Source organism: Necator americanus, chromosome I (genome assembly GCF_031761385.1).
Source record: "Necator americanus strain Aroian chromosome I, whole genome shotgun sequence".
NCBI lineage: Eukaryota > Metazoa > Nematoda > Chromadorea > Rhabditida > Ancylostomatidae > Necator > Necator americanus.
In genome coordinates, this window is record NC_087371.1 from 7000403 (window position 1) to 7026182 (window position 25780).

At 37.8% G+C, this 25780-nt stretch overlaps 6 protein-coding genes across 7 annotated transcripts; 2 read left to right on the forward strand and 4 right to left on the reverse strand.

Annotated features, from left to right (window-relative positions):
* Positions 1-474: 474 nt before the first annotated feature.
* On the reverse strand, positions 475-1348 carry RB195_004753 (uncharacterized protein; the record flags this gene model as incomplete). Its single annotated transcript, XM_013448794.1, has 2 exons — positions 475-613; positions 1245-1348. The coding sequence occupies 2 exons, from the start codon at positions 1346-1348 to the stop codon at positions 475-477; spliced, it is 243 nt and encodes an 80-aa protein (XP_013304248.1).
* A 1649-nt stretch (positions 1349-2997) lies between these two features.
* RB195_004754 (uncharacterized protein) lies at positions 2998-5142 on the reverse strand (the record flags this gene model as incomplete). Its single annotated transcript, XM_064182739.1, has 6 exons — positions 2998-3173; positions 3270-3286; positions 3328-3359; positions 4714-4795; positions 4864-4955; positions 5110-5142. 6 exons carry the CDS (start codon positions 5140-5142, stop codon positions 2998-3000), a joined length of 432 nt encoding a protein of 143 aa, XP_064034006.1.
* A 29-nt stretch (positions 5143-5171) lies between these two features.
* RB195_004755 (uncharacterized protein) lies at positions 5172-6774 on the forward strand (the record flags this gene model as incomplete). Its single annotated transcript, XM_013448796.2, has 4 exons — positions 5172-5197; positions 5603-5685; positions 5986-6056; positions 6613-6774. The coding sequence occupies 4 exons, from the start codon at positions 5172-5174 to the stop codon at positions 6772-6774; spliced, it is 342 nt and encodes a 113-aa protein (XP_013304250.2).
* A 116-nt stretch (positions 6775-6890) lies between these two features.
* RB195_004756 (uncharacterized protein) lies at positions 6891-15776 on the reverse strand (the record flags this gene model as incomplete). Its single annotated transcript, XM_064182740.1, has 9 exons — positions 6891-6992; positions 7052-7194; positions 7789-7913; positions 7983-8126; positions 8491-8707; positions 8761-8861; positions 9315-9490; positions 9550-9721; positions 15652-15776. 9 exons carry the CDS (start codon positions 15774-15776, stop codon positions 6891-6893), a joined length of 1305 nt encoding a protein of 434 aa, XP_064034007.1.
* Positions 15777-16025: 249 nt separating this feature from the next.
* Positions 16026-20416, forward strand: RB195_004757 (uncharacterized protein; the record flags this gene model as incomplete). Its single annotated transcript, XM_013448798.2, has 6 exons — positions 16026-16115; positions 17327-17534; positions 17925-18016; positions 18078-18210; positions 19021-19277; positions 20252-20416. 6 exons carry the CDS (start codon positions 16026-16028, stop codon positions 20414-20416), a joined length of 945 nt encoding a protein of 314 aa, XP_013304252.2.
* A 397-nt stretch (positions 20417-20813) lies between these two features.
* On the reverse strand, positions 20814-24434 carry RB195_004758 (uncharacterized protein; the record flags this gene model as incomplete). Of its 2 annotated transcripts, XM_064182741.1 has the most annotated exons (10): positions 20814-20962; positions 21065-21239; positions 21292-21465; positions 21520-21588; positions 21890-22030; positions 22633-22681; positions 23012-23157; positions 23482-23636; positions 23725-23842; positions 24264-24434. In XM_064182741.1, the coding sequence occupies 10 exons, from the start codon at positions 24432-24434 to the stop codon at positions 20814-20816; spliced, it is 1347 nt and encodes a 448-aa protein (XP_064034008.1). The 2 variants fall into 2 exon arrangements, with proteins under 2 accessions (XP_064034008.1, XP_064034009.1); XM_064182742.1 differs by lacking the exon at positions 24264-24434.
* Positions 24435-25780: the final 1346 nt, after the last annotated feature.

Consider the following 25780-nt stretch of genomic DNA (forward strand, 5'->3'; position numbering starts at 1 on the left):
AGGTTTCCAATTCGGCCCAAGCCGTAATTTCCATAATCAAAGAACTGAGGTTACATCCATAGACACACTTGATTGATTCACCTTTGAGGATCATGAAAAGCCACAAATTTATCAAGTTGAGGATTTCATTCAAGGAAATTGCACAGCATATGTGAGATTTTGTATCATTTCAAGGAAACAATAAAAATCATCAGAATGTAGTGAAATGTGGGTAAAGTGTAGTTGGGGGGAGGACACTCAGTGGCGCTCTTATTTCTCGAAATAAAGTCGAAGTAAATAATCAAATCAGCCGGGGCCCTAAGGCCTAAGCAGTAGTCTTAGAGGATCTATGACATGTTAACCAGAGCTACTAGGCGAAAAAAGTAAATTAGAGCGTTGGGAAATAAGGGCGCCACTGAGTGGTCACCCAACTACACTTTACCTGTGAAATGTACTACCGGTATCGTGGTGGTCGATGTCACGCATAGAGGTCGTCTAGTTATCTCCATATCCAAGTCTTTCGAAGTCCTCCTTCTCCATCAAACCGTGATCCATACGACATTGAAAATAAGCCTTTGCAACATCGCGACATTCGCTGTTTAGATGTTTCTTTTCGTGCAGACAGCACATATATCTTAAAAAAAAAGTAACGCTGAATTCAATAATATGCTTAAGAGAAAATAAGTCATAAAATTAGATCATTTAGTTAAATATTCATAATTGATAGAAATTAAAAGGGGTTATGATTAAGATAGAAATTTATCGCCTTCCTCAATTGAACAGCAGTTTCATATTAAAGAGAAGCCCGAAAAAACGGAAACATTAGATAGTAAATATCATCGCTGAGACCAGAGAGTTAAAAGAAAACTTCATAGAGAATTGGTTCTGTATTACTCAGAGAACATCAGAGGGTTGGTGGATTCAAATTACGAATACTTCCTAGTGTTACGACAAAAATATCCCTCAATTGAGCATAAATATGAGACATATTTCGAAAAAAAGAAGTCATTAAGTTGTAACAATTTCAACAAAGCACAATTTGCTTTTGTATCGTCTTCAATGCACGTCATTAACAACGTGATAAGGCTACTGTCGAACCCCAGAGCGAAACTCAAAGTTATGATATTTGTTGCTATATAGTCCTTACGTTATTTGCTCTTACAAAAAGTTGAACTATGGCGAGGATGCACCGTAAAAATATTATTAAAAACATCAATCATAATAGGCAATAAGAGAATTTCATATACTTCGCAACTCGAACTCACTTCAACATTTCCAGCTTACACTTCGCTTCATGATCAAGTGGAAATGATCCTTTAAGCGGCGGTGAGACGGACTGTATCCGGTTGAACGGACCAGCTTGTGACATCTTGAAAATTGTACTTTGTGTTTTTTGTGAAAGAAGAAGATATGAAAAAAGAATAGATATAAAAAGAAGCAATGATTTTTGAACAAAAAAGGAGGAGCTCATGGGAAAATTCGTGGAAAACAACGGACGCTGATACACCATACAGCACGTCAAGATGTGGACATGATAAATTCGCGGATGTTTGCAAAATTAAACTGGATTCTAACATATTCTAGAATCGAGCCAAGACAACCTAAGCTCGTATCCAATATAGTTGTCTTCTGGAGGATAATTACGGCACGAAACCATCGGTGACTTCTTTTTTCAATCGTACTATTCAATAATAATTGGTTATTTTGCTAGCACTAACTCGGTGCAACGACAATTCGCTGCGGGACCTAGCCGTTTGTTGCGGAGACATCTCCAGTTCAGGGACGACTGGAAATGTATTTCCCCTGCTTGCGACTTGAATACACGGCTGTGCAATAGAAAGTTGTCAGCGGACAAATTTTTATTGTACAGCCATGTATTCAACTAAGGGACGTTCTTCTCCTGGAGCGCGTTTATCTTGCTGGGAAAATTTCATTTCATATGGTTTCGGTGCAAATGCGTAAACGAGGTGTGACCCTCGCTAGCTCGAATCGAACTATCAATCGTTTATGCAAGTCCAGAAGCAGTTATGCCGCTTCAACACTAGTGTGATTTGCAGATTTACAGCTTTTTCTGGAATCGGTAACATAACCTAATTTAAATTGTATCAGAGTATAATATACAATAATTATTTATGTAACAATACTAAATGTAACTAAAACGAAATCCGTAACATATAGTATATACCTGCCAGTTACAATAACCATGACGTGAAGTTCCGAAGTGCACAAGTTGCAGTCATCGCCTCTCCTTTTATGTACGTACGGGAAATCTCGCGAATCAGCGAAAAAAAATTGCAACACTAGCAATTGCGAGGCATGTCCGAAAATGCGATTTGTGCAATGTTGCACGCCGATTAGGAGAAGTCATCATTTCACTTTTCTAAGGTCGGACTACCACGTTATCCAACACTATTGATCCAACCATCGAACAAAAAACTGCTATATCAGACATTCCGATAGAATTTCATTTCGGAAAACTATTATTTCGAAAAAAAATTATGGTCGCAATATCATTATGTCATGTCTTATAAGCGAAACGAGTAATCGTACGATTCTGTGGGTTCACTTCTTTCTGTGATAAATTTTAAAACAAAACCAAATAATGTGTTGTGTATTTATTTCTTTATAAGCTCTTCTCTAGATAGGTTTGTCCTAATCCACTTATTGAGCTATTTATATTCTATAATACTCAACCAAAACATAAATAATATGAGAAAAAAATAAAAATATATTCTCTGTCTATGTAATCATCAAAATAATAATCAAAAACAATAAAACCGAACACCGAACTCCACAAAATGGATTATGAGAAGGAACTATGGACGCCAAATTTTTCCAGAAATAAAATGACATGTAGTCAATGGATACCCAACAAAGTCACATATTAGAGTCTCTTATTACTTTATGATCGAATGGAAAAATATATACAACAAATAAACAAACGACAAAGCTAGTAGTAAGCAAAAAATACTCTATTCCTAGTTGAAAAAAGTTATTTCATAAACAAAAAAAAAATCACTAGACGTCCTTGCCGCTTTTCTTCTGCAATTCGACATATTTATCCCACGCCTGGACGGGAATTTTCGGCGGAGGTTTTTCCCTTTGCCACTTTTCAAATCCATACCAAGTAAGACAGGCTATAAAGGCACTGGTAGCAAGGATAGCCGTTTGAATATCGGATTGCCTCACCATCCCTGAAATTTGTGATGTTCTCAAATCTAAATAACAAAGCGAAGAGAAGCATTCCATTACAATGTACTACAAATCGAATTTAAAAAAAAAACACTAACTAGAAGGGAACGTTAATCTGACTCAAGAGCAAGCTCAGAATCGTCAGCTTTAGTCCACCGACGCAAATCGTTCAGACGTAGTCGTGTTCCCTAGAAATTCTGTGTGTGTTAGAATCCATCTCATATAAAGGTAATTCCAAATCATAGCTTTAAAAGAAAAAGATAGCAGCAAATATTCGAGACGATTCTTTTGCAAAAACATTCTAGTCAGTTATCATTATTGTTACACGTTAAATTATTTTGAGCGAAGTATATCGGCAGTGTGAAGTTGGAAAGCAGATATACATCCAGATACTATACAAAAAAAAACAAAGAAACATCGTCTCTAGGATATTTCTGATGTGGAGTTTTTCGAACTCTGACGTTGTTTTGCTTTTCACCAACATTAAATAGCGGTGTTTTGATTGGTTTAATGCTTATTCAATCACCCTGTAAGAACACATATGTATGACTAAAAGAAGCTATAATTGGAACAAAAAGATTACCAAGATTAAAAGAAAATATAAAAGTGCACAAAAGAGGAAGTGAATTTCTGCAATCGATCGTGCAGCATTGCACAACATACTTCAAATACGTCCAATGATTGAAATTGAACGGTTCGTTCATCATTATCTGTCAGATTTATTTACGCTAGAAGTGAAAAATATGTGGAGATCTTCCTCGATACCTCCTCCTACTTCCTCGATTTCCGTTGTTTCATTCTATTTTTCGATGCACATCATTCTAATGTAGCGCAGGGAAACCGGAATGGCAGGGAAAAATCTTTACGTAGTTTCTGTCTTCTTTTTTTTCTATCGCTCGATAGATAAACAATGCAACTTTTTCAACAACATTTCTAAATACCTAAAGATCAACTGGAAGAGGAACAAAACGGAAACGGAAGGTTACCTTTAGGTAGTTTCAAAAGTGTCAGTAGATGTTCAATAAATTCACGAATTCAGGCTTCTCATCACTTCATGGTCAAATGAATGGATATGCACAACAAAGAGACAAATAACAAACCTGACAATGGCATTTTCTATTTAGTTGAAAAATACTACTTCACTGACAAAACAATCACATACAGAGATCACTTGCCACTCTTTTCCTGTAACCCTACATAAAAAGTAAAGTCGGATTTGCAAAATAAAGGGAATCACAGTGTTTTTTCCCTTTTCCTGTTTCTTTCATTCTCAGAAATTTTTTCTATAAAAAAGCTTGAAATCAACCACAAAACAATCACATACAGGTAATGCATGGAAATGTAATCCACCAATGAAAATCTCTCTATCAACGATGAAGTACAAGAGATGACCAATTAATTATCAAGGAAATAGGCCCACTTAAAAGTTTTTCTTCTTTGTACTAACTACTAGGAAACTAGAATACGTTAAAATAAACCTTCAGAGCCAAAGAAAGTTGGTAAATACTTGAATAGCAATCATAAATCTCACAATCTACATACCGTTAATTGTCCGAATGATATCGAATCCTCAGCCCAATAATATACTTTTGATATTGAGGGGAAGTTCTCGTAAAGATATTGTCTACAAAAAAAGCTTATCAAGTAGAAAAATATGAATGATAACTATAAATACGGACTCGTAAAACAAACCTGGACTTTTCACTTCGCCGAAGAGCACAAAATCCAAGAAATGCGAAACCACATGCAGCCACTTCAAGCGCAGCAAGGCTATAGATGCTCTTCTTAATTTTCGATGACGCCAGGATTCAAACTGAAAATATCGTCTCGACGAACATTCAATACAGATTTAAATAAAAATCCAAAGTCTCAGTAAAAATGTCCTGAGAAGAAAAGATTCGGCTTCCGTTTCTATCGTATACGTGAATGCGTACAAACTCCCGCCGTTGGTGGGATTTTAAAAATTCGCATGGAAATCACATTGGGTCATAGTCCTACAGATGCAGATCCATGTTGTTAAGAATTCGTGAGTTACTGTTTATGTTTGCCTCAAATTTCGTTAAGGATTGTGTATTCGATGTTGTCTGTTATTTACAATAGTACGCATATTTCTAGAGAAAATAAACGGAAATTCCTGTTTTGTTTCATTTTTCTATTCTAAATCAGTGTAAATGTGAGCAGTATTTTGTAAATAACTTGAAGGAACCGACAGAAGTGAGGTTCGAGCAAGCGTTCACCGCTTGAATTGTTGTTTTATCGAACGTCTAGGTTATATTTCGACTTTTTTCTTAATAATAATAACTTTTAATAATTATTTTCGAGCTATAGTTCTCGAACATTTTCAGAAAAAAAATAAGGTGAACCATCGGGAATAACCGTGAATTCTTAAAACTTGTTCGTTTTCTCACAGGTTTAACTTTCAGTATTTCAGCGAAGGTGTGGATGAATGGATGATGATCGAGATGCAGGGTACTATTGAAAATAGTGGGAAACCTCTATGCGATGAAGTTTTAGGTGCGTTTAAGCGATTTTTTTGAAAAGCTTTATTTGCTTGAAAAAGGTGCTTATTTAAAATGTGATCCCTATCCTCACTACAATTTATTCCCATAATTATTTTTTTCCGAACCTTTGTTCTTCCTGTTATCCTTTTGCCTTCTGTTTCTGCGGCTTAGACTATTTGTACTTTCTTCTTACTGAATAAACATCACCAATCAGTAATTTGATATTTGTCCTTTATGGGAACTAAGTTACAGTCTGCCCCGCTACTCCACCATATTTACATTTTTACATTTTATTTACATTTGTAACCTTCAGGGAGTCTTTCTTGGCGTCGGGATGACAACGAGGCGCTCCTACTGGTTGGACATCATTTGCTTGAGGGGAAAGTTGGTAACATACTGATGTATATTATATTTCTTGGTGTTACTATTTGAATTGTAGTATGGTTGGGTCAAAAAGAACAGGAGCTCTTTGTAGTTGCGTAGTGCGTAAGCAGCTGCGCTCGAAGTCTCGCGGTGGAATCTGCGGTTGGGATCGACGTGGGACTATCGCCAGTCCACGTGGACTGCAAAAATGGGAGGAGTCCCTCATAGATTCCAACCGCTAGCTTCACCGCGCCGTTTTGACCAGACTAGTGCTCTGACGGTGAGAATCTTGCCTTAAGTTTATGGAAGAGTATGATAATGCTTTACATTAACACTTTCTCTTTTATCAATCTACATTCAAGTCAGAACGATCTGAATCCTGAAGCAATTGCGTAAGCGGTTACGGCTGCAGTGATAGGAACTTTGCTCATCCCAACAGCGTTTTTGGAGTTAGCGAGGGTCTCAAACGCTTTCGCTTACGCATTTGCATCTGGCTTCAGGTCGCTTTGATCCAACTGTACTTGAACCTTTTCAGTTTATGGATGGTTTCTTATTTTGATGCTTTGGTTGTCTTCAGGTTTCCGAACTAGAAAAGCCATTCCTAGTCGTCCGTCCAACACCAGGTGAAGATATTCATACCAAGCAACGCACTATGACCATCGATGCTGTTATAAAGCGCAGATTAGTATTCAAAAATCGACCAAAACCTCTTGTCACACAATTATCTTCTCCGAGTTAGTCGTCAACCATCATCATTTGTAAATAAAATTCAAACAAACACTTACTTTTTGCCAATTGTGCACCTGAATAGACCACAATGTCCATATAAACTTTATCACAAGGGGAAAAAATAAGTTAATGTAAAACAAAGTTTGTCTTTGGGGTCACTAACGACGCTGAGATCTCATCTGCTTCTTTTCGGAAGTAAGCGAACATTAAATCGATCATTAGGTAGATCTGAAACAAATCGATGGATTGACTGATTGGCAAGTAAGAATAAAGATCGATAAACACACCTGTGCAACATTGTAAAACAGTGTAACAGCAAAGTAGAAATTCGCATTCCCAGAACCTACCACAATCCACATATGCCACATAACAGGCATCAGTACTATACAAGTTATAATCGTTCCAGCAACCACAAGAGTATAACGTGGATCTAAACACTCAGAAAACTTAAATCTGCTTAGATTACTATTTATAAGCAAGTCCCTTCATTCATTCGACATTTACTGTAAACATGATTGGGAACCAGACTGATATCTTGCAGAGTGTTATCTCTTCAAGGGCCGTGAAGATAAGCACAAATGCGGGATTTTGCGAGTGTGAGCAGAATTTTCTCTTCTTAAAAAAAGAATTGAAATTTCTTCGCAGTTTTCTTTGTGCTATTCACACTCTGTTCCCAGACATCTTTGTCTTACTATAACTTTTCCCACCACGTTATTTTTTCCTTTTGATGGTATATTTCGAAGACTATGCTTCTTTCTTATCAATTCTCAGCGCTCTGTTTTCATGCCGGCCGTTTTTTTTTGTCTAAGTTGGAATATTATAATCATTACTATATTCATTATTAATATCATTTTCAACCGAAGATTGCGATCAGAAACAAGTATACTTTTACAACGATTGTAATTTTTTTAAGAGAAAAAATTCGGAAAGAAAAAAGAACCTCGTAATAGAAAATTCATCGTACAGTAAGTTAGATAAAGCAAACAGTAAATGCAAAACTTGCAAAAAGTAACAAAGCTCTCACATTTTTTGTATTTCTCCAACGTAGGCAACAATGCTAGGTACACAGAAGCATCATTTAGTGTCGGATAGGAAGAGAATACAGCTACCAGTAATAAACTGATCACCAAATGAAGATGTGCATCTTTCCTGAAACGAGTTTCAATCCTTCGAATATCTTACCTATCTTATAAGACGCAAAGTTAGCTACACTCCTACCTTAGGCTGAGCAGAAGAGGCACCACGTAAACAAGCAGATTGATTTGGAACACGGCTAGATAGAAAGCTCGGAAATGTTCAAATACTTGTGTGAAAAAATACCAAACCAAACCGACATTTGGAGTGAGATCGTCCACTTTTAGACTGAAATTAGAAACTCATCACCTCAAGTAGTTGAAATGAAACAGAGAGAAGAAGCGTGTAGTCTCGGGTCAAAAAGACATGAAGCACTGCGCTGTTGCGTAAACGCTTGCGCTCGATGCGGCGCGGTGGAGGAAGCTGTTAGAATCTAGTTAGGACCATCGCGAACTTCAATGATCGGCAGTGCCAGGAAAGGTTCCACCACGATCCTAACCGCTACGCTTCACCGCGGCGTTTACACAACTGTATCGTGCTAAATGTCGTTTTGACCCTGTTGTAACAGCGAACAAACATAGTAGCCCACCGATATCAATCAAAAGAAAAGCGATTTATCAACAGGAGCAAAATGCTAACAAAGCAAACTCACATAAATCCATACGTATCCTCGATGAAACTCCAGTTCATCCCGTTTAATAACCAATTAAAAAGAACTATTGATGTAAATCCTATAATTATGCCTCCGATAGCAAGCAAGCGCTCTTGTAAAGACGGAAACCGTAGAAGAATGGATCCCAGAATTATTACTGGATAGAGGGATAGGCTGGCAAACACATTTAGAAGAACCACACATGGAAAAAGCAACCCTGTAAACAGTTTCAAATAGAATTTTAAAGGTTCTGATGTATATTTATTTCACCTGTACTGAAGAAATACACAATTCCAGCGGCAATGAAGTTATGGAGCACGGAGATGCTGAGCACAGTCGAACATGCAATTGTTATGGGGTTGAACAAATAACTGGAATCAAAACTTGCTTCAATCAATACTTTTTTCCTTTAAAAAAACAAGAGCATCATCCATTTTTTCGAGAAATACCTCGGAAAGTCTATCCAAAACATATAAACACTTAGTTTGAAATGTAACACGGTTAAAACGAGTTGAAGTTCGGCGCAATTACGTCAGAAGCTGCGCTCGAAGCGGCGAAACGTAGCGGTCAGGATTTAGTGGGGACCCTTGCTGGCACTACTCGTCACTGCAGTCAGCGATGATCCCACCTCGATTCCATCCCTTAGCTCAACCGCGCCGATTACGCAACTACACCGAGCGTCATGTGGTTTTGATCCGACTATGCCTTGACCTCAGATCTCAAAATTCAAGCAAATATAGGGTATAATTCAGAAAAGGAAAATGAAAATGAACGTTACCGCCATAAAAATAATCTAGAATACCTTGTGTGAATGCAACACTTACCATTTCAACACAAGCTGCCCCAGGTGCTCCGGATGATTGCTTCTGTTCTCCTTACCGTAGAAAGTTGCACTAATGGACAGCAATAGTGCCGTCAAACAGTCTATTCCCATAAAAATAGTGAACATGACATTTTCACTGAGCGATATTGATGAAAACAGCCGTAGCACAAATGGTTGCTGAAGGGTAAGAGTAAACTGCTTAACTTGAATCCAGTAAATAAACCTGCTCCACCCACAAAATGAAACAGATCTCCCTCATATGGTGATATTCCATCTCTGTACATAGCAATACCATCCTGTAGTCGTCTGTAAGAAACCAATGGTGACGTCAGTTCGGCTCTTTTCAGCAGAAACGGACGAGCGTAAAGGAAGCACAACACGCGTAGGCCGATTCCCATCAGTAGAAGACTGCAAGAAAAAAAAGTCAAAATCAGTTCATCCATACATCAAACTTCTTTCCTGCACTTTTTTGGTTACCACTATACAATAATATTCACGTCAGTTTTACAAATACCTAATGCTTGGAAGAGATAGCGTTTGTGATGGAGACGGGACCTTGATTTCGTTGTAAACGGACCGCAAACATGATAAAGGGTCCCATCTTAATCGCAGCCGTTGGCTCCAGAAAGTCGCTTCGAAAGCAGCCGTTTATGGAACCGCACTGCGCTTCAAGTCGTTTTAGGATGACTTTACACGTAGTTTACCAAACATTTTAAGAAATAATCTCGCTTCTGAGATGGGACGTCATAGCACAGCAATAGGAGAGGAAACTGCACATTCCCGCATAAACAATTCATAAACAATAAAAGTTAAACAATTCATAAAGTTTCAAAAAGTAGAACAACATTACCCTCTTATCCACTACGGTAGCGTCTTTTGAGCGAAGATAAAATTTGAAAAAGAGGAAAAGAACGACGTTAGGCCGAAACAGAGTTTTTTCAAACATAAGTTGAAAACAAATAGGCCAATAAAAAGGTAAATTATTTGCGTATAAAGCGGGATTTCAGAATTTTCCAGACATTTTTAAATTACATCTTTAAACTCACAGTTAATATTACGATTTCGGATCACTTTGTTGTTCTTCGCGTTCTGCGAGTTCAATAGATGGATGAATAAATATAAAGAAGAACGGATATAGTTGCCGGGACTCATGTTTGACTCATTTTCATCGTAACTTACCCGCAGCTACTCACGCATTTCCCCTGTCACTGCTTTCTCTGCCCTCTGCCCTGCTCTGTTCTGATCAAACATAGATCGCAACCACAATGCACAATCTCCGGAAAAAAAATGTAGGATAACCTCCGGAAAATGAATTATTCTGTGCAATTAAATTACTATGATACGTACCTTTAAGGGCAGCGTATCATGAAATGACGTACTGTAGAAACTTGATGGAAAACGTAGAGTTCGGGGGGGTAGATTAAGAATATGAGAGTGGTCGCGCTCAATTTCCACCAACCGTCCTTTAAAAAACGGCATCCGTTTCTACGACATACATGAAAACGCTCTACTGTTGTATACGCGCCGCATCCATGAGCGAGCGGTCGACAATCAATGAGGTCTCTTCAGCGGCCTATTCAAGTAAAACCAGTCAATAGGGTGCTGAGGGAATCGGAGTGTATTGAAGGATGGCGGGTTCTAACGTACCTCGCAGAAGGGAACACCGCTCTCATGCCTTTTTTTCAGGACGATTAGGTGGAACTGAGCGTGGCCGTGTCATAGTCGTACATCATTACCCCAGCTTCTATGTTTTCCACACTATCTCAATTTCGTGATACGCTGCCTTTAAATAAGTCTGATATGTACTTATATGATTATAATTCTAAATTACAATTGCATTTGATAATTAATTAAATAAATAATAATTATATTAGTGACACCGGCTCGGTGAAATGTGCCAGTTAAAATGTAAAAACACAAATCGAACAGATCAAATGAAAAAATCCCTACCCTTGTTGTCGTATATCTTGCGAATACATTACATTGAATGTTGGTCCTAAACAGATTTATGGATATTAGTTGCAGGCTGTTGCCACACATGAAATTACACTACAGCGCACATAACACTAATGGAACTCTGAAACATTCCAGATGACATTCAGAATTGACGCAAATAGAAAAAATAAACTGCTATGTATACAATTCTGGATCGATCGCATCATTGCCCCAATAATTATAACTAAAAAGTGGATAAAGAGCAATATCAAGGCGAGAGTTACTATATTTCCTGATCAAAGTTCATCTTCACGACCAATTACACCACTGAAAATGAGTGGGCGGGGCAGTTCGCAATAGTCCGCACGAAAAAAAAAAACAATCAACCCTCCTTCATACTCGAATTCATTGCGTTCATTGATACCAAATTTTGCAGTAATTACATTTTTTTGATGACATCACCGGAAAATTAAACAAAATTACCGTCTCAATAATTTTGCATGACTTACTGATCAGACCTCTAAAATTTCTATCATATAATAAATCAAAAATCGTATGACTGTAAACAATAAAAAGTTCCAATTCGTCCGTGTTTGTTCCGTTTTTTTTTTTTTTACTTAAAATCAAACAAATCGTCTATAAAACCTTTTCAGTGTAGAAAATATCGGGAAAAAAATTCTTTCGATATTTCTCCCTAACACAGCAATAACATACCAGCTCAATTTAAAAATTCCCGAAATATTTCGAGATTAAGTGGAAATGTGTGGATTACATTTTTTTAAGCTCTAAAGCCTCTAACATACAATAAATCAAAAATCGAGTAACTGTAAGAAATAACAAGGTCCAATTCGGTTTTTTCTCCAAATCAAAGAAATCGTCTTTTCAGTGCGAAGAATATCGAAAAAAAAACTTTCTATCCACATTTTCCCTTAATACAGCAATAAAATACCAATTTTTATTTTTTATTTCAATTTAAAAATTCCCGAAAGATCTCGATGTTATCGGGAAATGTATGGATTGCATACATTTTTTACGGATACATGACGATTAAGGCAGTAAAATGAGCTATAATTAAGCAGTTTTGCGTGAGAACAAATGCATAACTATCGCCTATGAAACGCTTATGTTCGACTATTCTGCAGCCTTTTCTGCCGAACGTCTCTCAAATGCTTCATATTTCCCATTTAGATTCGTTAATGTGTCTATAAAGTGGGAAAAAAAAACTTATCATTATTAATATTACATCAAATGGACCACTTATTTTGGTAATTGACTTGCTCGAGTAGACTTTTCTACAAGTTCACCCATTAACAACTGTGCAGCTTAATGGTGAACTGCAAACCTTTCCACAAAAACTTCTACTGTTTCATTTCACGTCTTTTATTTTTTATATTATATCTACATATATATATTTATATTCCTATCTTTTAAGAAAGTTTTTGTGGATTCATTTGTTTTATTATCCTCGAATATTATACAAATACATCTCGTAAAAGTCGCCTGGCTTATCCCACCCAAAGGTATATCCGCTGCCGTCAATGCTTTGAAGGCACAAAGTTATTTCTAAAAAATATTAAAACTACTCAAAACATTGTGTTTATTTTTAGAAAATTATTTAGTCGTTTGGATGTGCCCGAAGGTGCGCTGTGAGAAAAATTTAATACAAAAGCAAAACTTAACTGCAAATATTACAGTATTTGTTCTTATAGAATATGTATAATGTTGTTTTAGACATATTTTGGATCAGTTGTCAGAAAATTCTTGGACGATTTAACTAAAAACAGCAAACCATGTTCTCAGCTCCTCCCACAAAAAGGTGGTAGAAGTGTAGATCACAAGTATGAGGATCATCACGCTGAATCCCTCCTAACTGTTTTGAAAATGAAGTGAGAGACGATCTTATCGATCGTATTTTCCTACGAGACATCTGACAACGTGTCAGGTTAGGAAGTGCAGACATACGCGGAGCGTCAGCGAGCGAACGGACAACCAAACGGCATTCTCTTCTGCCTCCTCGTAGGAGTGGCGCGTATGACTGTGGTGGCTTACGTGACACGTTGTTAGGAGTCTCGTAGGGAAATTCGACCGGCAAGGTCGTTTCTCACTCCATTTTCAGGAAAACTAGTGAAAATTGATTGTGATCACGCTCATGTTCGTTATCTACACCCCAGTCCTTTTTTTCGTAAAGAGGTCCCAACATCGTCAATTTCGTGGTATGCTGCCTTTAATTTAATGCTTCAGAGGCGGTAATAAACCACACTAACTCCAATCGAAAATGTTTCTCGAGAAGAAAAAAACAGCTAATGAAAATTTCAAAAAAATGCAATCTCCCCCTTAGATGCTGCAAAAATTCCAGAGAACACTGTTTTCAGCAGCGTAACCGACGTTTCATTGATTTTCACAGTCTCACTCCTTGCAAAGCTTGGAACAAATTTGGTTCGCGGGAGAAAAAAGAACGTCTACTTCCAATAATCAAATAAACCGAAACCTAGAACCTCATCGCTTCATTCTGGAAATCCACTGAGAATCGGTTTTTTTTTTTCGGTTTCTACCGTATCCAAGCGAATTATAAATACCCGTCAGGTTTTCTTCGCAATTTTTTTTGTCGATTTTGCAGGATAATAATTTATTAGTCATTTTTGTTAATAGACAATTAAATAAATTCTTAATATCTGCCGTGTTTTTTTTCATGTAATAAAATATATGTAAAAAGAAAAATAAGAGTATTTTTTCAAATTAACATGTTTTTTCCTAGCAGCAAAATGAAAATTTCAATTACCTTTGCTATAAATTTACGAACGAAACGATTATTACATCAAAGATTCAAAAATTCAAAAACCATTTAATTCTACCACATCTTTCAATACCCATAGGTTCGAGTAATTTTATATCTTAGGTATATCCTTAAGAAAATACTCTAATCTTTTCCATGAACATGGAATTGGGTGGCGCTAAGCCTCATCGACCACTACTCATCATTTTATTCTCGGTTTAACTCAATAAATGACGGATGTAAGGAGAAAAAAAGATTCCCAAAAGAGTTTATTGTCGATAAATGTGATATGACGGAAGTACATGTGTGTATGATATGATTCGTGACAAATAATCTCGTCTTATTACTGCTAATACGTTCTTCTACTTCTCGTTAATTATTTTATTATTTAATTGAATTTTTCATTTGGAGAACATCTTATGTATTTGCTCATCCTCCTAATTAATATCGTCTTTGTCGCTGCGTCCAAAATCTTCCACCGCATTCGTTCATTTAATCGAAAAATTCTCGACGACATTTGACGTTTTCGCTTGTTTGCTTCGAGATGATTTTGAGCCTCTTCTAAATCTCTTTAAATACGTTTTATCAAGGATTAATAGCCCAAGCGCAGTTTTTAGTCTCAGCTTTTTCTTCGTAGACAAAAAGAAAATAGTCTTCTGCTTCATCCATATCTATCTCTTGTGCTCCTCTCTTTTTCTTTTTTTCGCACTTCAATAGTACACAGCTAACCCAACACCGTCATCATTGCATTTCAAAGGTGACCTCCTTGAAAATTTCCGTTTCATTACTGGATAATTTCTAAATGTAATTTTCAAGTGATTTACAAGCAAAAACTAAAAAACACCGCTTTCAAGTCTAGGTATCAGAGGCATCAATTTATCAAACGAGGCAACTCTTTACAGGGGGTTCCGGGGGTATAGAAAAGAATAAAGTGTTTAGCATATCAATCCGTTTGGGATGCGCCAACGAGTTTTATTGCAATTCCTAATCGTTGGGAGTTTTGGGAGTTTAGAACGTGCGTTAGCTTATATAATGGTTGGGAGGACCAAGCTGTGTATCAAGTCATTTTTTTTTCATCCTCCCAGACAAGTCTGGCACCAATTTATCGACCCCGGAAGGACGAAGAGCCGGGGCGGTTTCGAGCCACCGACCGTGCGGCAACAGATTAATAAAATTAAAGCAACGCAGAACAGATTTCATTACTTGTATGGATATGGAGAAATGATTTAGCACATGAATCTGAGAATAATCCACTTGCCTTTTCATTTCGTCAAAAATTCTCGTGCAAAGAGTTGCTTCGTTGTGTAAATTTATGTCTCCAACGTTCTCAAAACTTTCCATTCGTTAATTTGCAGGAAGCGCTTAGTGTTTTCCTTACGATGCTAACAGAGAACAAAACTTATGGCGTAATAAAACCCAACTCAACGTTGAATGAAATTGTAATTGAAGAATAATCTGTAAAAGTATGCAGCTATGCAGCATACCCAGCAAACATCAAACACCTAACAAGAACTCGAAATTAGTTATTAAAAAAAAAGGATAAACAGAAAAATCTTTTCTAATCGGAAGGTACGCGGAAGCTTCTTAGTGACAAAGATCATAAATTTCGAGATAATAGCGGTAAACTCACGTAATTGTGTTGGTATTTGCGGTTTTCTCGAACACTTCCTCATTTAACTCCTCACTGTTTTCAGTCTTCTGTTTAAGCTTCTGCTCCTCACGCGACACGTCTTCTGGCTTCTTTTTTCTTTGCATTTTTTATTATTCCTAAACTATTATGATCATAGAAGCAAACCTCATGCATTCTTGATCAAATAACATTATTATTGCGATGAACATTTGCGGCAAACATCAAGTGAGTCTACACAAAGTCATTTCCTTCTATTCGCCTCATTTCGTGAGTCGAGGGCAAACATTATTTGACGCAATATCGTTGTGATAATGGTGTTTGAGCTGTGATCGATCTTTGCCGGCATACATCTACTTTCTTTCATCGTTATTCTAATGGGTTCGAATCAATCTTCAACATTTTCACCGCAATCTTCATCTCTGCGCTCGAAACTGAACGAACCGCAGATCCTGACAACCTATCAGGTATGTAGAAACACGCTAATTCATCGTAAAATACTAGTAAAATAATACATTTGCAGAATTTCCTTTTCACACTTTCCATTTTTAGTTTACAAAAATTTATCTACAAAAATCCCCCCAAAAAAAGATAAAAATTACAGAAATTGCAAAAATTACAAAAATTTAACAAAAAGTTTACGGGGAAAATTCTCTTCGTGCTTAAACTCATATATCATTAAGTTGACGACCTCAGCATCTCCCCAGCGAAAAAGTGCTGTTACGCGGGTGGATTACGAGCATACGTGTGATAACGGTCAATCCCGCCTAATTATTCAGAAAAAAAGCGTGAGAAACAGTCACGGCGAGCGCTCGTGTCCTCTACGATGCAACATTTTACGCGCTAGTACACGGGCAATTCCGACGACGTCGTCCTAATTTTTCACTTCAGTTAATAAATAAAACTCGAAAAAAAGCATCAGAAGCTCTCCAAACTGTAAATTAGCTGTAAGTTGTACCCTAATAAGTTGTATCGTAGGGAACACGAGTGCAACCAAGGCTGTTTCTTCTTGATTTCTAGGAGGAATTGAACGTGACCACACTTATAGACGTGAACTATACCCATACCCCTACCTACTCATGGTAAGATCCCTATATCGTCACAATTTCGCGATATGCACTCTTTAAAATGGAAATCAATTCGAAATCAAAAGAAATCAATTTTTTTTTTCTTTGCAAAACGCTTTTTAATCAATCCCTATCTTTTGAATCACCTGTTTGGGACAAAGATAAGAGCTTGCGGAGCAGCAAAGAAGCGCAGAGAGCGAGCAATTTGCGGCGGACGCAGCTCAGTCACACGGCTGCAGGAGTTCGTAGCTGACAGTATATTGTTAATAGTTATTAGATCTGAAGGGAATCCACTCTTTTGAAGAAAGCAACGTCTCTATTAGGATTATAATGAATGATATTGTCCTAAAATCCTTCTTCTATGCATCTTTCTATTTTCCCGATTTTTTTAAACATAGAATTTGTTCACGAAATTGTTGGTAGACTGAAAAATTACAGTTGCCCTGCCCTGCCAGTCATTCCATCTATGTTGTGGTTTACAACACTGTAGAATTAAATCCTCCGAAGATAGCACCCGTTCCTGATTCAGAACAAATTGTGCAGAAAAAAAAAACTACTAGAACCGATACCTTGGCAGAAAAACTCAATTTGAAGGTCTTTTTTTTTCTCAGAAAGTGATCCTGCGAACAGCATGGCGACATATGAGCAAGACGGGTCAAAGCAGTTGCGGGAATACTATCATGCGTCGATTGTTTATTCGAAGTGATCGTATTAAAAACGTCTTTCATCATAATACTATGCTTAGTGCTATGCTCAAAACGGATGAAACACAAAACGTTCAACAACATCACAAAGAAATCGTCGAATTTCTACAGTATGGTGAGACCAACTTGTTAGCATTATTTACCTTAGTTTCCATACGATCTGATGAGTTAAAAGCTCAAATAGAATTAGAAAGATTTTAAAGATACACTTACACTTTTCATCCGGTTCCCTACAACATGTGAAATTTTGCATCAGAAATAGAAAACACCAAAATTTTCAAATAGTGAAATAAAATTACAACCAAAATCCGAAGGATACATACCTTATATCGGATAATCACTTCAAACGTATTACTTCTCGATGAGGTATTCAATGATCATAGCATATCTGATTGATGAAAAGAAATACAAATATTGTGTCTAATCTTTATTAACCAGTACTTCATATGTAATGAAAATGATATACCCAAGATGGATTACAGAGATCTGACAAGAGAAATTTTAGTGATCTCAAATCTGGATTACCCATCAAAAATTACTGAAAAATGTCTCGAAATTGGACTTTTGCATCGAAGATACAAAGAAATGGGAATGAAGGTGAGCGCCGAAATATGTGTCGATCATCAATGTGTGCGTGTTATTCGAGGTTTTTTTACAGACAGAGCACTGGGACTTACTAGGTGAGGCTATAACCGAGACGATACGAGAATATCAAGGCTGGAAGAGGCATCGTGAGAGTTTACGTGCAGCGAATATTCTTGTCTCATTTCTGGTTGATAGAATGCGTACAGGTAGGAATATTTCGCATAGTTCAAGTTTTTATACGATGTTTTTCATGGCAGTGCACTAGTCAGTTGTAACGGCGTGATGGAAAGGCTTAAAGCCAGCGTTGGCGAAACTGACAATGTTGGGATCTCTCCATGAGCAAATAGTGTTGGGGTTGTACGATCGGTTCGAAACGAGCTGTATTAGGCTGGTGCAATTGCCTAAACGACTGCACTCGAAATCGTTTGATGGAGCTAACCGTTGAGATCGAAGGGTGACCCTCGCTTTCAGGTCGTTTTGAGCCAAATATTGTTCACTGGTAATTGGTGCTACGAAACTCAACATTGAAATTCTTGGCATAAAAAAAACTGACCAGTGCACTGAAATGAAAAGAACAATTTTGTTACAAACTCGTGTTGGGAATACAGATATCCAATACAAAAAAGAACCAGAAAAAAAAACAAAAAAAAAAAAAGGAAATTGAGATGATATCAAGCACTTTTTGCAAAGAAGCGATGAGGCTTATCAAATCAAATTCAGTATTGTTATTGACGACACAAGTTCAGAACAAAATTCTCCACAAAATGTGTTTCTGCAAGTAGGTTAATGGTTGGCAGAATTAAGGATATGAACCAAATTCGAAAGAAGTAATTGTTCGACTATGTCAAAAAAAAACTCAAGCTGTACGCAACAATCCAGAAATCAGTAAGCGAATATGGCCACTGGAATTGTTACATTTGAGATTTTTGGGTTTTATCGAGTAGGATGTAAGATAATGGAAAAAAAAAAACATGAGAAGATATGCTGGTTAGTAAATACATGCTATACACGTACAGGATTTCTACAACGGGACGTTGTTACACCAAATGGTACTCCACCATATGCAGCAAGAACAGTGAAAGAGCCATCTGATCGAGAGCGTAGCAAAAGCCTGCAAGATTCATATCACGGATTGTTATATCGCGAATTGGCTGAATCCTGTCCCGTCGTGAAGGATTGCCATTCACCATCTGCATCCTACTCTACGGATCAGAAACCAAAGCGAAGTATGCCTTGTATGTCAACTTCAAAGGAGGCCCGACTGGAGATCCAGGTAGAGATTTACGTTTGTGATTACTTTTCTGTTTTTTTTTTTGTCTACTAAAAACACCACTATCCCATCGAGAAGAAACATTCACTGCTGTCTCATCTCCAACTCTACAACCCTCAATTTTCCATTCACCTCTATCCATTCCCTACGAATGGATGTTAAATTCGAAGTTTTTCATGATTTTTCCACCATCGTCTCTTGCGGACGCCATCTTTAGTGAACGCTTGAGGATTGCACCAAACAGAAATTATTTCCATAAAAAAATATCAAACTCAACACCTTTTGTAGGGAATCTTTCATCTTACTACAACTCAAAACCTCTCATTTTCCCACAGGCACGATATACAGTATGACATTTGTAAGAGTCCTTCCATACCATCAAACTCGTACTAAAACTGCATTTTGTTCAGTCTTGCCATAGTTTTGTTCCTTTTATCAACACATTACGAGCTACATCTTAGTATCATTGCGAGCAGCCACGTCGCTGTCTCCCCGACCCAGCATTTAACCATGCTCTCTGATCGATAAAGTGGAACACCGAAGTCTCCTGGCCCTGGGGGTTGTAATGCGGCATCCAGGAACAACGCACACAGTAAAACCGGAATAAAATGTAGTTGGGGGGAGCCACTCAATGGGCCCCCTTATTTCTCGAAGTAAATAATTAAATCAATCGGGCCCTTAGACCTAAGCATTAGTCTTAGAGGATCTATGAGATGTAAGCTAAAGTTACTAAAAGAAAAAACTAAGTTAGAGTGTCGAGAAATAACGCCACTGGGTGGTTCCCTCATCTACATTTTCTTCTGAGGCTGTACATTAGCAACGTGATGGATGTACCGCAATAAATCAAATCACTCCTCTGACCGAACAAAGCTCGTCCTACTAGATACTTTGCATTATAGGAGAATATTCCCATCAAACTGCAATAAGCAATATGAACAAACATAGAACAACATGATGACCATGTAAATTCGTTTCAGATTCATCATCGCCGCCGATGTCTTCCCCAAACGCCTCTATCCGATGGAGAGGTGGACAACAACGTTGATACGGCCATTACGAAAAGACGACAGTTTCGCCATTCCGCTAACAATTCATTTGAACTGGGTCATATTGGTACAAGATTCCCAAAACTTTCTGATTAAAACATTTCAAAAAGTTATGTTTTCACCCCTGCATTTATTTGTACTTCGAAGTAGCCTATCTCAATAAGGGGAGAGAAAAGTGATTTCCTGTAGTCGGGTCGAAACGACATGAATCACTAGTGTAGTTCCGGCGCATTTGCGTACGCGCTCGAAACGGCAGCAGTTGGAACCGAGTTGGGTCCGCAAACTGCGGCGACGTCTGGTGCCAAGAAGGGTTTCACCACGCTCCTAGATGCTACGCTCCACAGAAGCGTACGCGGCTTCATGTCGTTTTGACCTTACTATAATTTGGTGAAGGTGAAGATGATTTGAAAAGAAGTGAATGGATAACTAATTATAGAACTATCACTTTCAATGAATAACAACAACAATGAAACTTGAAACTACTACTCACCTTTCAAAAATCGTCACCCGATGATTCATCAACACGGCTGCGCTTAATCTTATCAAAAAATGATGTGATGTGCTCGGCTGTGATCACACCAACTCCCTCCTCTTGCTTTTCTCGCATGAAATCGTGGAGGTTGCGTTTGAGGTCATTGAAACCTGAAACACCTAGGTATTCTGTATAGAGAAGAGAACGGTAGCAAATTTCGTGCTTATAACAATTTCTACAACTAAGTTGAGTACGGAGCAAACGTGCACTACCTTTAAGGACATGAATAGCAGCATCTCTACCAGCAGTCTGAACAAGTTCGTTGACTATGGTATCGTCGTCAGGTTCTTTCTCTCCCTCAGTTTTCTCGATATTTTCTTTGGTGAACAATTCAATGTCATCGTCAACATCGATAAAGAACTCGCAACCCGTTCGTTCGTAAAGAGCCTAAAAAACATAAAGAAATACATGGCATAGGAAATCAGCAAAAATAGCCTACCGAACACTCTGCACATGTACACATGCGCTGCCTAAAACCATCCACCAGAAGGTAAGGTCCTTCTCTAGCTTCTTCTATGGTTGACGAAAAACAAACCGGGCTATCGTTGGCACTAGCAATTCCCGTGTGTAACAAAGACAGAAATGGTATGCGAGAAGCGCAATCCTTGCAGATCTGTTGTAGGGAATTGTGATCTACAAGTACTAGATAACTGGAGCCTGAACGTACCAGAGAAAATTCCATTTGACCCGATGTTTCTTGCTCTTCGACTAAAGCTGCACACTTTTCGTCAAGATGCTGAAAAACAGTAACTAGGGAAGGATAGCAAAACGTTAGAACTTCGTTTATACAATAGTGACACTTCTAAAAAAAATGAATAGATAGATGAGTATGCTGTAGCATTCCACAGCTTTAGAAACGCATAGAATAATTCTCCAAGTAAAAAGGTCAGGAAATAAACAAAATGAGAGCTCAGTAACAGGCCAGGGAAGAAAAGGATAAGAAGAATGACAAAGGATGTCCGAACATGAAATTGCAAAAAAAAAAACAGCAAAAAAGAAAAAATGAATTGCAGAAATGTCGATGTAAGACAACTTACCGATAAATGGAACCAATCTTCGCATGCGACGCATTGATGCATAGTTTCATCAAGTTCACAAGGATATGGCTTTTTGCAAACACAGAACAACCCAGCGAAGTTATCATTGTACATATTTTCCGTATTAATCGTATCTTTGTCCTACAAAATATCTGTATAGTAGAATTTTAATAAATAGAGCAATCGAATACAGACAAATAGACCTACTATTCGTGAAAAAAGATATTTGGGATAAAATGCAGTTGGGGGAGCACTCAGTGGCGCCTTTATTTCTGGACGTAAATAACTAGATCAATCGGGGACTTAAGACCTAAGCATTAGTATTAGAGGATCTATGACATACAACCTAAAGTTACTTAGAGAAAAAAATAAAAGAGAGCGTCTAGAAATATGAGCCACTGAGTGCTCTCTTCATCTTCAACTACATTGTCCCCGAGAATTGCAGTGATAAATGATTTTCACTAACTATCTGACTTAGTAACCAAAGAAATAGGCCAAGCACTACGCTACTTTGATGACTCTACTCCAAGGCCAAAAAAAAATGTGTGTGAAACTTAATTAAGTTGGGTCAAAACTATCTGAAACTCAGTGCAGTGTATGGCAGAGCCCGAAGCGCCGAACTGAGCTTCATGGCATTTTGACCCGCCCATGACTAGCGTTTCCTAGTTCCTAGTAGTTGTTTCCATAAATAAAGGAAAATAAAGAAAAATTGAATAACGAAAAGAAGAACTTTCAGAGCAAACCTCAAACAGTGTGCATTTCGACTTGAATTTGCTGTTGCCACAATCACATCTAAAAATAATTTTGATTAATCCTTAATAGGCGAAATACTCTTCCACAACAGCATTCCTATGGGAACATCCTACAGGTGATTTTAAAGTGCAGCTTGAATATCCAATCCAGGAAAAATTTGTGTTGTGAGCATCTTTAAAACCTAACAGAACAAGAATAAGAATAAGTGACCAGGATGTTTAGCAATATTCTTCCGTTTGTACTCAGTCTCATTTTTCTTAGAAAATCAAGGATTCGAAACATCCCAACAAACAGTTTACGAACGTAAATAAGAAAGTACGACAAAAAATTTTGGGTCAATTGATGCAGTAACGTGTGTTTAAAAAATACCTGAATCGTCTTTTCGTGAAGAGCTCAACGATATTGTGACCATCGTGACAGTTTACGGAGCAGCCATAGCACACACCAGCTTCATTTTTCTCCGGATCTGATGCGCAGGTAAGACAAGCAAAAAGAGCTTGACGTGGTTTATATCCCTAAATTCAAAAATATTCAGAAAATATCAGAACATCTCAAAATTACTGCAGTAGGAACTATGCCAAACAAATCCAAAAGAACTGAAATTGGCTATGTAGCGAAACTTCCATTCCCTAATTTAGAGAGATTTAATCCTCAGATCACTCGTTTCTTTTGAATAAGCCACAACCTAATAATCAAGGGTGTGATTTGGAACCCAAAAATTAGATAAATACTACCGAGATGTGTGAAGCAAGTAATACAGTTCTCAAACAAAAAAAAACATCCGAAAAGAAAAGTAGGAAATTCCTGTGAAAAGTAAAATCCACTGAAACTCAGCTAACCTCTGGATATGTGCAAACAGAAGAGTCTTGAGCACCAAGCAATACTCTCGCAGTTTCCCTTGAGGATGCCTCATTGTCCAAAATGTCTTGTATGGTTAATAACGCTTCTGCATCCTCCTCATTTTGACTATTAACATCTTCGACACCAACATCTCCTTAACGACAAACTCTAACTTTCACCAACCACTGACCAGCAAGAAAAAAAAAACTAATAATTAAATGGAATTTATACAAGTTCCGAACCTTTCTTTCCACATTGTTCAGGATCAGTAACCGATCCAGAAGGTGGCAACACATCTTGAGTTGTATTTTCCTTCTCCTTCGTCTCAGTCGTTTTTAGCTCTCCAGCTGTATCAGACATCTGAAAAAAAAACAACGCTTGAGAGAAAAAACCCTTCACTGCAAGACCAACAAAGACGTCAACCACAACTTTGCATCGCGTCCGCAAAAAGCAACGTTTGGAAATAATGAGATTTCCTTATTGTAATGAATTGGTAGGATTAAAAAATAGGTTGGATAAGATCAGGAAGGCAAAAAATGATGATCTTTAGAATCAACCGTATACGATGAGTTCATTTAAATTTGCCTGCGTATCAACGTTGTTCACTGAGTATCGGCGAGTTTGCGTGGGGCAAAATGTGAGAGCCCCAAGGAAGTGACGTGATTTTGACCTGCTCACGGATCAGGATGTTTATTTCTTGATGATTTATTTTTCTTGTATGCTACTGTATACATCGAAGAGAAAATGTAAGGCTATAGGGTTCTTTGGAATTCAATCTAACCTGTAAGAGGTATGGATCTTTGAACTCTAAGGAGAAAGTGTGTAAACTCTTCACGATTACACTTCGGCCTCTACCTTGTTCATTTGGTGACTTTTTCCTGGTAGTAGATCGCTTATTTATTGGCACAAGGGGTAATGGACTGCTAGTAACATCCTGAACGCTAGGTTTCATATTAGGTGAGCAATCCACTCTTCATTTACCCATCATTTAAAGAAATTGTACTTTCTTTTGCAGAAATTGAGTAAACAAGATGAATTTAAACATTTCTCAAAATCAAAATAATTCATCAATAGTCAATCCATCATAAAATCCGTAGGATATTTTGATTTTGACGGACATTTTGATGCAGTTAACACAGAATCACGTCGCTATCACCTTGCCTCTTCTGGATATAGGCAAAAATCGATAGATTTCAACTCATCTCAGAACTTTTCAGGAATTCGAAAAGGATGTTATATCATAACATTACTATTTGTTGCAGTTTTTCACGTAGATAGATATTATCTCACATAGCTGCACCTTTCTCGTTGAAAACACGTCCTGTTCGATATTTCTGTTACATGCTCCACTTACACAAACCAGCTTATTATTTTTTCCTGATGTTTTTATTTACGCCACAACGTTGCGTAGGTGGTTGCTTTGGTTTCTGCAGAAAAGTGCGGTTTTCAACTGTTTGCAGGTCACAAGCTGAGAACGTATAGACGGGTCAAAACGACGTGAAACTCGTTGCAGTTGCGTACGCGCCTGCGCTCGAAGCGGTGCGGTGGAGCGCAGCGGTTATGATTGTGGTGGGACCACCGTGAACTGCAGAGATGAGTGCTGCTAGCAGGGGTCCTCCTCCTCTCCCTCCGGACTTCTATACTTCAAACGCAGACATTTACGTAACTGCATCGAAATTCAAGTCAATTTGATTCAACTATATCATTGCAGCTATGAAAGCGCCTGGTGTCCAGACAGAGAGCAAAATCAAGTGAAGGTCCCAGCGCACGGGTGTCCACCGTATGTCCACCGGAAGGGCATTTTAACGCAGTATAGAGGTCCTGAACTTTGTGATCTTACTGTAACCTTCCTGTCTTGCTGCATTTATTTTATGGGACGAAATTAGTTCTTCCCCACCTACGGGCATCCCGGACAGTCCTTATATGATTCTTGTGCAATATTGAAGGTACGCCAGTGCTGAGAAGACACCCTAGCGATTGTATCATAACTGCTACAACGTCTGTTTGGCTTTAGAAACGCATGTCATATCGATTGCCCACTCTTATCTCACTAGTGCATTTCATTTTCTTTCAACGTACGGCTCCTGTCAATTCTTTTTAAGGTCGGATTGGATTGACATTTTGACGAACATTTGCAACTAACGTTCATCTTCTTATCTTCTTAGAGCCTTCTATTCCAAATATTTGGTTTTTTTGTTGTCTCTTTGAAGTAAGGTAGCATTCTTGACTCGTAATCATAACCAAATAGACCTGGTGCAACATGAAAGGTCAGCGCATGCAATAGTTATAGTGTGGAGA